At 42.3% G+C, this 17,666-nt stretch overlaps 1 protein-coding gene across 1 annotated transcript; it reads right to left on the bottom strand.

Moving 5' to 3' along the window:
* Positions 1 to 1,612: 1,612 nt before the first annotated feature.
* SH2D1A (SH2 domain containing 1A) lies at positions 1,613 to 17,252 on the bottom strand. The gene is made up of 4 exons (XM_032123531.1): positions 16,938 to 17,252; positions 5,232 to 5,295; positions 2,749 to 2,884; positions 1,613 to 2,390 (listed from the first exon to the last, which is right to left on the bottom strand). Exons 1-4 carry the CDS (start codon positions 17,072 to 17,074, stop codon positions 2,350 to 2,352), a joined length of 378 nt encoding a protein of 125 aa, XP_031979422.1. The 5' UTR covers positions 17,075 to 17,252; the 3' UTR covers positions 1,613 to 2,349.
* Between the last annotated feature and the right edge of the window lie 414 nt (positions 17,253 to 17,666).

Below are 17,666 nucleotides of genomic sequence, written 5' to 3'. Positions count from 1 at the left end.
CATCTGCCAGGGATGGTTTCCAGGCACACCTGTTCCTGCTCCCAGGAGAGGCCAGGTGAACGAGAGGTTTAGACCCAGCAGTCAGAAAGCAGAAGAGCTCCCCGGGAAGGTTGGGGCTGCATGCACATACTGCCAGCACCCAGCAGCTCAGCAGGCTTTGGGGAAGCATGGTTTTCAGGAGCACAAAGCTGGAGAGGAGCTGCCAGGGACCAGATGCCACAGGCTCACAGCAAGCTGGGAGGAGAAGGGAAAGATTCAATGGGCACAAGTGACAGCAAACCAGCCACTGCATTTGCTGAGTTATGTAACGATAAAAAAAAACAGCCTTTAAATATTTTATTAAAGAGGAAATCATGCTGGATCTGCCACTGTAGGGCACTGTATTAAGGTAAGACTAATTTCAACCAATGAGCACATGTACAAAGAAGGCAGAGCAACATGTACATGCTGTGTAAAATATGATGGGACAGTTCACCATAGATGAAATTTGACCTTCAATTAGACAGAGTAGTGATCTGAAAATGTCACAACCACAACTTTGCAACAGTGTTGCCCACTAGTCCCTGTTAAGACTGGGAGGTTCATTTATTGCATGTATTCCTATTGCCAGTTTACAAGAAACTTGTGCTTCACAGAAAATCTTTTTTTGCTTGCACTGTCTCACACACACATTCTCTCTCACAAACACAGAGGGGGTAAAAAGGTAAACCATTCAGCCTTATCAAATGTTGCATGGAGCATCCCCACCTTGCTGAATCCTGGACTTTGCAGGCCACTTAGTTCTGTCACTGTTCACATCCAACTTGCCTTTAGTGAGGTGAAAACAAGGCAGGTGTGGGGCCTCTTACTGTGCCACTAAGCTGCAGGTGGCTGTGTCTGGTGAAATTCAGTTAGTTTTGTTCTCCCTGAGCCTGTAGCCTGGCATTTCTGGGAAAAGCCTCTTTCTCTCTTAGGAAATACTATCAGCCTTCCAAGATCTGCAGAAGAGACAAGTATAGGCATAAAACAAAACCAGAGCAACACAAAGGTGCCTATACAATGTTAAAGGGTTGGTTTTTTGTAATTACACATATTTTTGTAGTCCATTTGCAATCACTGTTAGTCATGTGCTTTGGAAGGGAGCATGTGAGACTCGCATTCTTTTAGTAGTCAGGACCATTTGTGTTTGTTGCAGCATGACAATTGGTGGCACAAACCAGCCAGCTGGACCAGATGCATCCCCCTTGCACACAAACAAGGCTGGGCCCTAGCTGGGTTCCCTCCCAAAGCCCACAGGAACTCACACAAGCCTACCTGGCAAAAACCCACGTAGAGGCAGTCTGGACTGTGGACTGCAGGGCAACACAGCCCTACCTCCTCAAACACAGCCCCATCCCCTCAAACAAGAGGGCCATAGGACACCCAGTCTGTTCAAAAGTGTTTCCTACTGTCTGCCGATCCATTAGCACAGTGTCATCGCACTTGTTCCCCCCCAGGTGCAAAAGGCATGTACTCTGAGTTCTCCAGCAGCCTCTTGCTAACCCTGCACAGCTGATGGGTCCTGTAGATTCAAACCTCTCCTCCAGGAGCCCAGCAGCAGCATGGAAACACAGATAGGAAAAGAGAGAAAAGCTGTCATGCAAAAATAATTTATTTTTTTAACTTGTATGCAAGGATGGCTTGTTTCAAGTACAGGGAACACCTTAAAGCAAAGAACAAGGCTTTCCACTTCACTGGGTGTTCTCGGTTACTCTGTGCATTATTTAAGCTCTTGGTCATTGCGAAAATGACAGATTTTGTTACGGGGCAGAGCAACTGGTTCGGTGGGAAATCAGTTAATGGGGATCCTCAGGGTGTCACTTGAGAATATCTTTAGGAATTGTATGAATGACAAACACAGCCCACCCAAGGCAAGGACACTTTAATGCAAACAATTCTCCTAAGGTTATAAAAGGAGACTTGCCCGACTCTGCATAAATGCCAACCAGAACAAAGCAAAGCAAGATCCAAAGGCAAGAAATGTAAAACTAATAACTAATTATTAATTAAGAGCTAATCTTGAAGGGAAAAATTTTTTACTTGACAGTACAAGGGGGAAAAAAAGACATGAAGGATTTAGCAGTTCATGGTTTTTTATCCTCTCTTAGGAAAAAAAAATTAAACCAAAAATTATCCCACCATAAGTTCAAAGTACTCCGAAACTTAAATTTCGACATCTTGAGCAATAAATTCTATGAAATACACATTTCTGCAAATGTTACAAGAAAACTCACAGAGTTGTATTTACTATCATATAAATCATTCTGTTTTAAAGCATGGATTAGAGGAGATGCTGGAAGATGTGTTTATGTCACACTTGTGGAGACATCCTCATGATGGCTGCAGGTGGAAGTCATAGCCTTCATTCCTCCCTAAGAGAAATAATCACAAATATATGAACAGATGCACACTGCAAGAAAATGGACAGTCCAGAAGGCTCATACTCCCATGAGCGAGGGTGCTGGTGAGGGAAGGCAGCCATTGCTGCCACAGCACTCAGGAATACACATTAAAAATCCATTTTCTTATCACATTGACAGGCTCTGTCTGTAATGAGCACCTGAGTGACAGCATTTCAAATGACATGATAGCAAAATTAGGGCACATTTTTGGCAATGTCACTCTGCTGGCAAGTTCAGGTCAAATATACAAGTAAGTCTGAGATCTCTGTCCCTGCCACTGTGGAGGCTCTGCTCAGCTGTAGCCAAGGTTTCCTCCCCCCACCGGTACCTGGGCAGTAGCTGGCTTTCATATCGTTGACAACTGGGTTCTGCAGGGGTGTCACAATGCCTTGGTTGGGTTTCTGGAAGGCCAGAATGAGGTTCTGCACTTTCCGAAAGAGCCTCCGGTGGACCCCAGGCGCTGTCTGCAAAGCCAAAGGGGGAGAGCTGAGAAGGGGTGCTGGGTGCCCAGTGCCTGTGCTGGCACACAGGCCTTGTCCTCAGAAATGCACACAGCTCCCAGGGAAGGAGCCAGCCATGGATGTGAACCCCCTTATGTGCCAATTCAAGATGACTCAATGAGCTGCACTGCTCTCCACTTTCCCAGGGGCATCTCAGTCTTCCTACACTGAGCAGTTTCCAGCAGCATGGCAATAGAAAGTTGGAAGAGATTTTTTAATTGCTACAAGAGAAACACACACTAATTACCCACACTCACCTGCCACACTAATTAGGCAAACTTACAGGTGACCTTTTGCTGTTTCTGACCCTGACTTATTGCAGCCAGTAATTTAACCTCCTTAGCAGTAACTTCCTAGCCTGTATCAGTAAGACAGTTCCATCCTAGAAACACCAGTAAGAAAACCTAGGGAGCAACCTGGGCTTACTGCAGAAAGGGAGTCCTCACACCACTGAATTCCAGCAAGGACACAGCCTCTTTGCAAACCCTTCTTGGAGCATTCAATGCTGGCTTATATGTTCATTGAGCATTCCTGTCTACCTCTTGTACAAAGACAGTAGCCAAATGTTACCTATTTATTAAAAGTGGGAGTCTTTCTATCTCTCTACATTAGCAACTTTTCAAACAGTATGAAATGAAACTATGTGTGCTTTTAATCAAGAATCCAATGTTTGTGTTAAATCCTTCAGGGCATTCTTGTAATAACTCCTCCTCATCAAAGTCAAGGGAGGACAAGCATAGGTCCTGCCAGCATAGTCCCACTCAAGGGACACTGCTCTCACCCAGCAGCTGTGAGCTAAATCCAGCCTCCCTGGCACCAGCTGGAGTCTTCACACTGGCTGGGATTTCACCAGCACTGCTTTAAGTTCTCTGCATCATCCTTGAAAGATGGGTGTGATCTGAGTTTGCTCAGAGATTAACCAGCCATAGGGAAGGAAGCAGAAACAGGAAAGGACCAGCTGCATCTGGAGTCTCTTTTGGCCTTGGAGGCACATACCATGGGGATAAGTTGGACAGGCTGCTGTGTCTAACAGCTGAGGCCAGCACGGTCTTAGCAACATTTACTTAAATGTTTCTGTTCCTTAAGAGAAGGGTTGGTATAATGGATCTGTAACTGGGACCTTCTCCTGCAGAGGATGTGCAGAGAAGCCTGGGCCTTCAGCACACCTATGGTGTGAAACTCAAGTAAGGTTTGCCTAAAATACAGCCAAGGAAAGCCCAAAAGCCACACACAGAGAGCCAGTGGAGGTCACAGGCCAGACATTGTAGCAGGTCCATGTAACACCAGAAAAACCTCACTGTAGATGCTGATGTCACCTAGGGCTAAAGGAGGCTGCAGCCTCAATCAGGGAATTACCTTCCACAGATGGAGGTCCCTGGCATCCTGGAATCCTTTCACAGATGCCAGTGCTTACCTTGGCATGATGGGTGCACCGTCATCCTCACCCTGTCCTGAAAAACTTCCGTCCTGGGCACTACAAATCCTAACCCTTACAGGGTGCTCCTGATGTGTTATAGAAAGAATTACTGGGCACTGTTCCCAAGGGTCACACAGATAATTACCTACTCCACAGTAATGTCAGTCACTTCCACCCCGTGATTTGTTGAGGGTAACCCCAAGAACCAATTTTGTCTTCCAGAATCACTTCTAGTATACTAATGGCCGAGGAATTATGCCTGTCTAGAAATTATATAATATTTGTAATAAATGTTCATTAACATACAAACAGAAAGCTAATTATGAATTAACACACAGAGTGCATCCAAAGAACAAAAAATTTATAAAATAAATAGAGATTAATATCCCAATTCCATCAACCTAAATGTTGTCTGTATTATAAGTAATGTTTTCCTGCACCCAAATTACCAGTTTCTTGTCAGATGGGGGAAAATATATTTTGTATCAAGTTTTGGCTACCCTATATATATTTCACACTAATGATGAATTAATCTGGATTAATGAATTAAAACAGTATACACTGAAAATTATTTCTTCAGTATTCTGACATTGGTGGTACATAGGATAGAAGGAAACAGATTGTGCTTGTCAAATTATACAACCACAATATTTTTGCCATTTAAAATGATGCAAAATGATGCACTATGGCATTATGCAACAGCTGAAATGAAACAGAAAATTATGAGTTCTAGATGGTCAGAAATGGCACCAAGACATGCTACTGATGGATGCACTCTAGATCAATTACCATCAATGAAAATCAGAATAGGCAGAAACATGAATAATTTGAATAAATTGCATTAAATCTATAATCAAACAGGATGTAGAAACTTTCAGAAAGGAAAGTACACACCTCAGCACTCCAAGATCCAGTTTCTGTCTGGGACACTCTGTAGGTATAAACATAACCCTGATGCCTGTGAAAAAAAAAATATCAACAGGTATTTATTATTCATTTGTCCTAACAGTTTTCAAAAGAATTACACTGTTATGTGACAGTCAGCTGACTTCTAGCTGGCTAAAAGTTAGCTGACTCTCACATTAAAAAGTTAGTCTCTGCTAACTTTTCCTTAAAAATAAATTCACCTCTAAAGGCTCTAGGTAGCTAAAAACCCCCCTGGCCAGATGCAGCGTTAAACCTACTGGGTTCTTTTGGGATGAGAGGGATTGGTCTGACTCAGATCTAGTTTAGCAGTATTCAGTTATTTTAGGTTAAATGGTGCTACTTTCATTCCTTCCTCAGCATTTTTATAAATTTTTTCAGTGACCTCCTTTCACTGACACACAGCAGAAACATTTTCCCGGCAAAAAGAGAAGGTGTGTTATTGACAGGTGGCATTACTGTTCTGTGATTCATTCAAATGCAGATGTTAACAGAAGCAATGTCATAACTGTAATTTATTTGGGAAGCTATACCCACAAAAAAGGAGTTAAACAATTACTCTTTGCTTTGCCCGTATGTTCCCAACTTTCAAATACTGATAAAAGAGGCATGTAAGACTGTGGAATCTTCCTTCCTTTAAAATCTGAGTCTTTGGGGAATAAGGAGCCATATACTAATAACAAGGCACAACTCATGCCAAAGTCACTCTTGCTTCTCTCATGAACCCATTTACATGGTAGATTACTACACTAATATCCAAAAATTTAGCTCAGAATCAATTTATAGCAGCTCCATGGGTACAACATTAGTTTAGATGATATCAGATAAGAAAGATTGTATTGAGTTCAAGAAGCATTTGGACAATGTTCTCAGGCACATGGTGTGAATCTGGGGCTGTTCTGAGCAGTGCCAGCACTCAATGATCCTGGTGGGTCCCTTCTAACTCAGCGTATTCTATGATTCTATGCTTCTATTTCACACTACATAGATTTACATGAACACACAGCAGGATTTTAGGGACCATTCCTTATTTGACCATCAATTCTTTTTCTTAAGAAGGCAGAAATATACTGTATTTCTTTCCAATTATGCATGGCATTATAGCAGTTACTCTGAAATATGAGAAACCATCAATGACACAGATATTGTATGATTGCAATTATTTATGCTCTGTGTCATGGCTCCTGGATAAATTCCTGTTTAAAAGTCATTACAGCAACCTTTGCAAAGTGGTGTCTGGTATAATTTGCCCAAGCAGGAAGTCTTTAAGAGCTGCCACTCTGCTATAACCCCACGAAGTGGGAGCAAAATGCCTATGGAGATTTGTGAGCTCTGCCCCCACCACTCAACTGCCATTGTGATTAGGCACGGAGGTGAAGGACACAAAGCCATTCCCTCCCATCCAGGCTGCTGCAGGGACAAGCTCCCTGTGCACAGCTGAGACACTGCCCTCCTCTCCTTGAGTATGGGAATGTGCCTGATGCTACCCCACAATCCCACCACAACATCATCCACCTCTTCATGTCTACCAAGGGAACCCTTTCCCCAGACAGACATGAAAAGCAGCTGGCCATGCTCACTTCGTGGAAACCTAAGGAGGAAAACAGCCATCATTGCTTTTCCCCTCTGCTTTCCCCAGCAAGCCGCAGTCCATCAGGGATTTGGACCTCGCGAAGAGATGTGAAGAATCTGATATGGCTGCAGGAGGAGGGAAGAATTTGGAACAGCTTTCCTGTCCATGCCATGGCACCATGGTCAGTGGTGTTTGAAGCCAGAGCTCAAGCCCAGCTGTTAAAAGCACATCCCTCTAAGCCACTAGATTATATACGTTCATGTTCAGGGAAAGCAGTGTCTCCCTTTAGGGCCCTCAGACAGTCCTGTACCATCATGTTCTTTCTTAAAGACTGAGAGCTGTGCGTGTGTCATCAGCTTTTCATGATAATATGAAGTTCACATTAATCTTTTCTTAAAAATCACAAGGAGCTTTCTTGTACCTAAGTATGTAGAATACCAGCCAATATATGGTTACTGAAATGAGGATTTTACAGGCAATAATGTACTGGGAAATACTAAACAGTTCCTGGCATTTTGTTCTGACACTTTACCATGTCTGGGTTCCTACATTGTTCCATCTCTTTGAAGTGGGTATTTAACCTTCTCTGCACTGATTTTTTTTAAAAGCCTCAAACCCACCGGAATCAGTATCTATACGTCTAAAACTCATGATCTTGCCTTCTGTTTTCAATACTACCCTGTGCACAAGGGTATGAGTAACCTGGTCTAATGGGTGGCATCCCTGCCCACGTCAGGGCAGTTGGAACTAGATGATTAGATGAACTGGATGAACTAGAGGAGATTTAAAGTCTCTTCCAACCCAAGACATTTCATGATTCTATGATTCTACTACCCCTGCTTGGTTCTTGGTTTACCCAAAAGAATTCCAGCTGCTTCAGTCTCTTTAAAATCTGATTTTTACACAAATAGCACAGTTGTCTGGAAAGCTGCCATTTGTTGTTTCTTTCATTGTTTTTCTACGTAAGAGATTGTATGAGTTGAAGGGGTTGAGGGGCTTCAGTGCTGTTCTGACTCTGAACTGCCTGTTGGCTCTCAGCACTCTGCCAGAAAGGTTTGATAAGCAGAACAAATTGAAAAATAGAGGTCAGATAAAGTAATATTCAGTATTGAAGTATGGTGAGATACAAGATAGGCACCTATCCTGCATTTTTCCAAAAATTACACTGTAAAATATTTCAGCTGAACACGGGGAAAGCACAAAGGATAGCTCAGATTAAAAGCCCATGAGGTTCTGAAAAAGGAACAAGAATTTGGGAAAAGGGATGCTTTGAGCACAGTGTGGAGAATGGGAGGAGTATGACATTGTTATCACAGCCTCATGAGGGACAAATGAGAGCTCTCCACTCTCCTGGCAAATGTTCATGTTTTTCCCAGAGAAGGAAAGACTGAAAGGTCTGAGGTGATTTTACTGTGCTTAAGTTAAAAAACACAACATTATCATCTGTTATTGGCTCTGAAACCACCAGGAAAGCGAGCCACTGTGTAGATGGGAGATGACCTGGACATCCACATCTGGTTCTTCAAAGGAAATGCACAAAGGAAGGGGGATGTGTTTTGTTAAGAGGGTGAACAGCCAGGTCTTCCCATCAAACTACTTTCCATTGGAACCTTGGTTTCCACAAGGAAAGCAAGTTTCAGCTCTTGTGATAAGTACTCTCCCAATGAACATGATCTTATCAAAACTTTCTGTCATACAGCAGGAACTTAACTTCATTACCACTTCAAAGAGTTTTTTACCTTCCATTTACAAGTGATACGATTTTTGGCCAAGTTTACTGCTACATGTGCAGCACTGCTACAGCCTCCCATGAGAAAAGTTTTTATGATTTAATCTACCTAACGTTAACTAAGATCAGTGTGGGCTGAAGGAAGGTCAAAGTGTTTTTCTCAAAAGAAAAATTAAATGCACAAATTAAAATTGAGATTGTAGAGGACATTACCTTCCAAAGAGTAAAGCGTGTAACTCTGGGCAAAAGCAGGTGAAAAAGTTCATTTACTGAAGCTTAAGTCACAGGAAATGAGAATTCCCCAGCTAACATGAGAGGACAGCTCAATTTTCTACGTTTTACTCTCTTCAGGGCAGAAAAAACACTCCTAGAGCGACACAATGTTCCTATATATGGTGTGATCTCAGAGAGCACTCTCAGTGACACTGGTGTACCATCACATCTTGGAGGAGGACCAGTTCATGACACCCAGGTAAAGATTCAGTGAAGGACTGTCCCATCCCTTCACCTGTCCCAGGGACAGACATAGCCTCACTCACAACAGCTCCTCTCTCCTGTCAGTGAAGCTCAAGGGACAGAGCAATCATGAATTAACATCTTGATGAATTAAACTCTATAAATTTTTGTTCATAGGCAAAAAAATGCCAAAATGCTGATGGGGGGAAGCAGAAAAGAGCCATTGCTGTAAGGACGATATCAGATAGCACTTATGAAAGAGTGCTTTGGTCACCACTGAGATATTTTTATGACATTTCACTTTTTTTTTGGTCTCCATAAGGAAAGATATGTTATACCAGCTGGGAACTGCACTAACACAGTCTCTATTTTAATACCTTCCCTTGGAAAACTTTGTCGAAGGAAGACCTAGAAAAAGTTGCCATTACAGGGACCAGTCCACTTTATGTTATAGGCTTTTTTTTCTTCATACCCAGAAAATTCCTCCCAAAGAGTTACCAAGACATCATTCACAGATGACATACTGAAACACCATCTGTCTACCTGTCCTCTCCATTCCTCCTTTTCAGCTGTGATCAGACCTGTTAAAGCTGCATTTACTTTAAGAGGTGAATAATTACAATCTTCTGCACCATTAAAATGGCCTGAGGACATTAGACACATGCTGCAGATTAAAATTAACCATGACATTTCAGCTGCATGGTATACTTTAAAATCATTTCCAAATATTTTGCATCTCAATTAGGAAATTTTATTAAACTAATTTTTTTATCCATTTCTGAGCCCAAAATTGAACAAATAAAAAGGGAGAAAGACAGGGAGACAAGGGAAAGCCGTGCCAGCAATAAATTACATCAATTTCTTCCTCTTACATATCTTTCTCTTCAGATGTCATTGCATTATGTCAATCAGCTCTTCTTACCTGGTATATTTACAACCTGACCTTACCTTGGAATTTCGCTTTACAATGTAGTTTAAGAACCAGACCATGGTGTGGCCCAAAAACAGTGGTTCTGAACATTATACTGCCCAGAGTCAGTTTCTTAATAACTTTGCCAAGTTTTAGCATCTCAGACTGAAATTTCATTTCATAGGGGTTTGTGTCACCCTTATTTTAGGGCTGGAGAATGTGGAAGGGAACATGTTAGGCAAAACAGTGCTTTTCCCATGTTAAAAAAAATAATCTTCTAATTGTCAGAGGAGGAGGTGCCCAGTTTTCAGAGTAAGACATAAAATTTGTTTGAAAGAAGGTATATCTCTTGCAGTCTCTGAAATCAGTAGTGCCTTCCTAGGCTGCAAGAGAGGCACTCTCTGAAGGTTGTCAGCAGTTGCAGCATCACCATGTCTGGGCTGGCTGTACCAAGGGCACTCAGCTAAGCAGTGTCCAGGATCTCAAATGTATGTGCGTGGCCTGGCCTAGATTAGTGAGATAAAACCAGAAGCTGATTTAGTAATGGGGCATCTTGGACAGGAAGTGTGGGACTGGGTGGGATGGATGTGGATGGAAAGAAAAGGGAACCATGCCAAGTGGGCAAGGAAACAGCAATGAAAATTAAAGCCCTGACAGAAAGACTACATGAGTAAGGAAGGGGACCTACAGAGGTAAAGTATGAGAGGGCTTGAACTGGGAGCAGCACAAAATGCTGGAACAGCCAGGAACAGAAGATGGGTGTTTTGGAAGCCAAAGCTGTATGAAACAAGGAAACAGACCTCAACAATGCAAGCAAAATCAGCAAGTTGTGCAGAAAAACATTTGGTAGCCTCAGAATCCCTTCCCATTGCCCTCACACTGGGAACCCAAAGCTAGAGGGTACTGCAGACCTGAGTCACCTTTCTCTTCCGTGAAACAGAGTTAAACTCTTCATCTCTCAAGCAGAGATAATGCTTAGAAACCACTTAATGCTATGGAGATGAGTACGACACTGCTCTGAAGAGGAGCCCTGCCGGGGCGCTTGCGGGGAACTCCATGCATTTGGAGCGGGGGTCAATGTCATGGAGAAGATGAGCACAGGAGGTCAGGTTGGAGCCACTTCTGCACTATCATAGGTGTTTGATGTAGGTGCAGATCAGCTCCTGAATGCCCAGAGGGACCAACTTCAGGCAGCTTCCTGGTGGGCAAACCTGCACAGGAAATGTGGATGATGGCATGGGCACAACAGGAGCTACAGAGGTGGGAGATGGCTCCCACAAAGCCAAAACTCTTGAATTTAGGGGAATACACAGCAGTGCCTTGGAGCCTTCAATCTTCTCCTCACTCTCTCCTGGAATTTGTATTTTCTGATTGACAAACAGCCTGGTTCCCTCCTTATTTAGGTCCCACCTATACAATCAAAGTACAGCAACTTAGAAATTACTACCCATCAGCTAACTCAAGCTGAAGAAGTAGTGTTCACATTGAGATGATGTGCAAGATAAAGCTCTATGTCTGCAAGAGTGAATAAAATAGGTTAAACTGGTGTTTACAACATCTGAAAAGCCCAACAGAGTGACTGTAGCCTGACTCACAGCAGCTCTTGAGTTAGCATTTATGTCACTGATTTCTGTCACTGAGTCCTATATCAACACTTCTTGTGGGAAAAATTTACCCTCAATACAGCATCAGTAACACATATTAACTTGCTGTAATGCAGTAGCACTATAAAGAAAATGCATTATCTTGTTTTTCTCTTCTGAAATTAACAAAACCTTAAAAGAGAAAGTTAAATCTTGTGAAATAGCTCTGAATTTATGCAGAGATTTCTGTGGAAGATTGTCGGTATCTTCACCACTTCAACACTCCTAACCATCTGAAGAAATGCTGCTGATTTACCTAAAGAGCAAGTGTGTAGCCTTTCTGAGCAGGGTTTGTGTCAGTCTGGTACAAGGAGATTCCAGACAAAAGCAATAAGTCAAAGAGGAATTTCTTCAAATTCAGAAATAAAGTAAGAATTTATTCAAATCTGAGATGCTAAGCAGATGGATATTACTTTGTGGCAGGCCAATAACTTAACCTTCCACTAAGCTTCATCGATTCCATGATTCAGGCTGTCTACCCTTCCAAGAAAAGCCATTAGAGTATGTAATGGTCATTAGCCAAGTTATGCTCTGCAAAGACAACACTCACTCTGGTTATCAGGCACCTGAAATACTCACCTCAGTAAAATTTACCATTGTGCTATAGAAGACTTTTTTCAAAGCTGAAAACTGTGTGTGATATTTACAACAGCAACGTTGAATTGAGGGTTCTTTTGTTCAAAATTACATTTTAACTGATAATGACTATTGTGTGCAATGTTACAAAAAATGCAATTATTCTGCCATTTCTATCAAAAATATTTCATAGGAAAGAAAGGACATGCTAAGCTGAAGCTGGCTTGTGATCCTGTATTACACCTTCATGCTGTACAGCTGATGTATCTGCCGCATCAGAAAGTTTCAGCACGTTGCCTTGAACTTGTGCACCGTGGTTACAGTGACAGAAAAAATAGCACACGTAAAATCTGATAGGACTGCAGCCTATCCCTGTTGCCATTACTGTTGCTTCAAGAGCTCTAAACAGCTTTCAATTCCAGCTTTTGATTATTCTCCACAAATTGAATGCAGCAGAGTACACAAGCAGCTGGTTTCAAACAAATCATCTGAACATACACTTTGACAAGCACGTCATGTTTGTCTTACTTAAAGCTCTGAAACAACTACTAACATTCTCAGTATTTTCAAGTATATGAATTTTAAAACCCAAACTACAAATGCTTTATCTTTGCCAATTCAGGCATGAGCTGCTTGTTTCTGCATGTGTGCTCATATATCTGTGAAGGAACATGGGGCTTTTGGTACTCTCAGGCATCTTATTTATACATTTTTCAGGCAGGGTTTAAGAGACTGCCCCTCAGAGTAGTCACCATTAGTGTGTCCCGTGTCCCCCATTGACTTCATTAGGAGCTGTGAGCACAGAGGATTTCTGAGGGTGCTAAAAATGTCAAACGGGGCATTGAGCAAAGAGGAAACCAGACCAGTAAAGAAAGCTCCCTGGAACAATCGGGTTTGATATTAAAACCCTGGTGTACTGTGTGTAGTGTCTAACTTGTTTATGGGTAAAACGTGTATGTTTTATAAAGTATATACATTTCTTCTAGTCCAGTTTTCAGGAACAGCAAAAATCTTGCTTTTCAATGCAAGTCCAAAAATTTCCGGGAAAAGATTGTGTACCTCTTTTGACATATTCACAACATCCTTAAAGTATATATTATCAATTCAATAATGATATTCATACAAGGAAGATCTGGGAGCATGTGGTATTAAAATCTTTGCCAAATTCCGAAAGCAGCACCTCTGTTTGCAAGAGCCCTGGAGCACACAATTGAAAATCAAAACCTTCCTACTCTTCCATGCATAGTTTAATTGTGGTCTTAAAATCTTTTTGAAAGTGAGTCCTTTGTGCTTTGCCGCAGTCATACCAAGAAAATGTTCATTGTCTCTTTGAAGGCTTTCAGGCACACCATGTGCACACCCCATCTTCAGAAAGTGGAAAGCAGCATTCAGGGGAGATAAATCAGTAGCGCAGGAGAAACAAAGAAGAGAGAAAGCAGAGTTTTCTAGATGAATGCTCCAACAGGGCCCTGCCTGCTGCAGTTACCCACCTCTATAGGTCAGGTTTTATGCTACTACCTGTCTCTTTTATGCTTGCCCTGTAAAATCAGCGTCAGTCACAAGGGATTCATGAAGTCTTGACTCTTCTCCTTTTTAAAGGTCAGGGCTCCACTTTTTAATTGGAAAAGCAAAAGGTGAATGAGCCTGACCATGAACACTGCAGTCCTTATTGTGTGCCTTAAGAGGCTCAGAGCCTGCTAAAATATGTCAGGGTTTTTTGGAGGTGCTTCAGGGAGAGGGTGTGGTGGTAATTGTGGCATTACAAATTTATGCATTTTCTTGGGAAAAGGAGACTTTATTTGAGCATAAGCAATGCAGTGAAATCACAGGGCCTGACAATTACTGTACCTGGAGCTGGAGTTGCAGAGCAGCTACCAATGTGAGTTCAAGCAGATGATACCATTGTCATCCAAATATATGCTTAATTGCTCTTCTGATAAATATTTCTTTTATCTTTGTCAGAACTGTGCCTTATAATTCCCCTGTGATGGAAAAAGGAACCCTAAGAAGGGTTAGACCTGGGAAGCTGCAGGGCTTTATATTTGTTTTGGTTTGTTTTACTTCTCCAGGGAAGTGGAGGGAGAGGGGAAAGAAGACAGACTAAACACATCTTGATTTTGAAAAACTAGACTATTTTTCTCTTTTTGTTTTCTAAGGGCAATAGAAACACTATTAGCAGAATAAAACAGATACACTTCCATTAGAAATTGTCATTAGGAACATGCAAAATGTTTTGTTTAGCTCAGATACTTATTGCAATATATCTAATGGCTGACCAGCCTTATTTCCCATGCTTCAAAATCACTTCATTACTTCCAGTAAATTCATCTTTTGTCTGATCTTCATATGTCTAGATATTCCTATAGTGATCATCAGAATGGATTCTAAACCAAAATGTAAATTGCTTTGTTATTCCTAATAATTTCCATTATTTATTTATTTAGAATGAAGTATTTTAAAAAGTAGATAAGTACTTATTTTTTCCTTATTTTTCTTTTTCTTACAGAATGAATACAGCAACTGCACATTTCCCTCAGTTTTTACCAGAGCTCCCCTGCACATGCATGTTTTTTACCTTGTTCCATCTCTGCCCATGATGTCCAGACTTGAATTCGGACACGTTATGTCCATTGGCTTTCTCTCATGCCTTCCTTTCCTTCTCCTCCAGTCTCTCCACTAAAGTGCTCTGCTTTGGCAAACTTTGCCTGTCAAAGCACTTCTCTAGTTTATAGCCCACATTTCTTCAAACTGTCATTGCTATCTCAGTGTGGGATCCTTTCCTGGTATCTTTATGAAAACTGTCTCCATAGTTATTGTGTGATATGCTGTTTACCATATCTGCTACTTCTTACGTAATTATTTGAACTGAATATTAAGAAGTGTTGGAACCAAGGCTTAATTCTATCATTCTTCAGCTGTCTTTTTTCTGTATCAGTTCATACGCATCGTAACATTTTTCATTTAAATTGTATCTGGATTTATCCAAGATGCTGTTGCAAATTTCCTTTATAGAATAACTATTAAGGATTTGTGTTCCGTAAAAAGCCTGCTTAACTTTCACCATTAATTTTTTTTTTTTTACCCTTTTGTTTGGCATATATATGTTTAAATGCAACATACCATGAAGACACAAATGGCCCATAATTCCTGGAAGCAATTCAGCAGCGTTCTGTTTCTTACTGAAGTATCTTTTCCTCCAAAGATTGTGGAGCTTCACAGTTAGAAATGCTTTCATTTCTTCCTATTTTCATTTTCCATATTTTATTTCATTCATGAAATTTCTTTTGAAGGGCATAAATTACTACTAATATACAAAAAATCCTAACGGATTCTGTACAACCGAAAGACCTTGTTACATACCTACATACTGATTTAGACTGATGGTGGGCTAATTCTGATATTCTCTATCTTATTCAGCATTGTAACACTCTTTCTGACCCTTTCTCTAATGCCTTAGTGTTTCACTCGCACTGAATGACTTCTAAGGGTGATATATCCCCATTTCCTCTGATAGTTATTTAGAAGAGATTCTGCTTTTATTGCCTATTCCCATCACAGGAATCACAGCACTCCTTACCTCTTGGTATGTCTATTCCATTATCATTTAACTCAAGATGCTTCTTATTTCCCTTTTTTCAGCTTGCTGTTAAGGTATTTGTTAGCAGGAGCACCTATCTTGGTTCACCTGATTTCATGAGAGAAGAAAAAATACTGCCACAAAGATTTTCCCTGAGAAGAGGATTGTGTAATTTCGGATTGCCTATAACCTCCTTGCACGTCTCCATTTACTGGTCTATAACAGGAAGATAATTATGCTCACTCGGGGCTTAATTACATATTGTCAGAAATGTATTCAAGGGATTTGGGTAAAACCTGACTTAGGACCCTTCTTTCTCTTGTGATTTTGCCAGGTACCTGAGTTCCCTGTTAGCTAATTTCATGATGGACCTAAAGGGGTTTTCTCTTGCGTTCCTTCTCCTACTGAAGTAAGGCGTAAGTGTCTCGATAGACACATCTTTGTTTTTCTGATGCAACGGTATAGTGTCACCAGGACCTCCAAGAACTTTACCAACAGTAGGGTAATTAAATTTCCTCATTAAAATAAAGTCCCAGGGTAACCTTTACCCTCTCTCTGACGGACTATCCCATCAGATCTCTCCCTTTTCACCCTATCTGATGAAATATTACCACCTAGTTCTTTACCATCAGTATTTCATGTGCGTTACAGGTAGTTTGCTCCAAGCCTCGTGGCTTGTGAGACAGGCCACAAGCTTGTGGGACTGAGAGCATCCTGAACAAAGGCACATGCTGGATGGCAGCACTCCATGTTACCTTTCCCAATGACAGGGACACTGGGGTGCAGCTGAGCACACCCATGGGCACACTAGAGAAGCAGAAGAGCACAGGCAGAAAGCAAGAGGATTATCTAGCACAAAGAGGCCATACACACCATCCTGAGCTAAGTTGCCTGGCATTTCTCCATGGCACCTTGCTTGTCTTACACATGTTCCTGCCTGCTTTCTCCTTACGGTTTTTTGCCGGTAGGAAGTGTGGGCCCTGCCAGGCAGAACCTGCTCCTCTTTGCTTTGCAAAGGACCCCACACCACTTATTGCACTCCTCTGCCTTAAGTAAAGGTGAAGGAGCCAAAAGTCTCACTCATGTAAGCCGATGGTAACATCAGAACATATTTTGTTGTGGGGGCACCCCATACTGTGGAAGGAAATGCTGGAAATCAGCTGCCAGCTGAGCAGCCCCTCCCAGGCCCCTGCCCTCGGCTCCCATACTCACAGCACACAGAGGCAGTAGACTCCCGGGATGCTCTCGCTGTCCCGCAGCAGGTAGCTGCCATCCGTGCCCGCTGCCAGCAGCAGCCTCTCGCCGGCCTCGCGGGTGATGGCCCCGTGGTAGACAGGCACTGTGTCCATGCCGGGGCCGTCTCCCGCCGCAGCTGCTCTCCCTGTACTTGGCGTTTCCTCCAACAGTGCCTCAGCCGTGTGCTCCCCTCAGCCTCCCCGTCTTGGTGGCAGATGTAAACAGGATGTGTTCACACCTCTGAAGCCTCTGCACAGGGTGAGACAGCACTGAGGGAAGAGTGAGGAACGAACACAGAATTTTTGTGGGTTTTTTTTCCTTTGCCCCTTTCTGTTTTCCTTTTACGTAGGCCATACCATACTCACACCATCACAGCTCTCCTGCAGAGGTGTCGTTTCACATTCACCCTCAGCCATGTGGCTCCTGCTCAGCAGGGATGGGACTGATGAGGCACACAATGGCCAGGGGGCCAATGGCTGCCCTGGCTGGCACAGGGAGGGCAGGACCAGGGCACTGCTGTCAGCGGCTGTGCCAGGCAGTTCTCTCTTCTGGTGTTAACCCAAGGGGATTATTATCCCAAGCAGGGATTAATTTTTAACCTCTTGTTTTTAAAATCCCCAAGGAGACTAGAGGAAATCATCTGACCTCATTGTCACTGTCCCACCAGACTACTCACCTCAGGCTTCAGGTGCAAGCACAGCCACC

This window comes from Corvus moneduloides, chromosome 14, assembly GCF_009650955.1.
Source record: "Corvus moneduloides isolate bCorMon1 chromosome 14, bCorMon1.pri, whole genome shotgun sequence".
In the NCBI taxonomy this organism is placed as follows: Eukaryota; Metazoa; Chordata; class Aves; order Passeriformes; family Corvidae; genus Corvus; species Corvus moneduloides.
The sequence above is the reverse complement of the archived record's forward strand: the minus strand, read 5'-3'. Positions and strand labels throughout refer to the sequence as shown.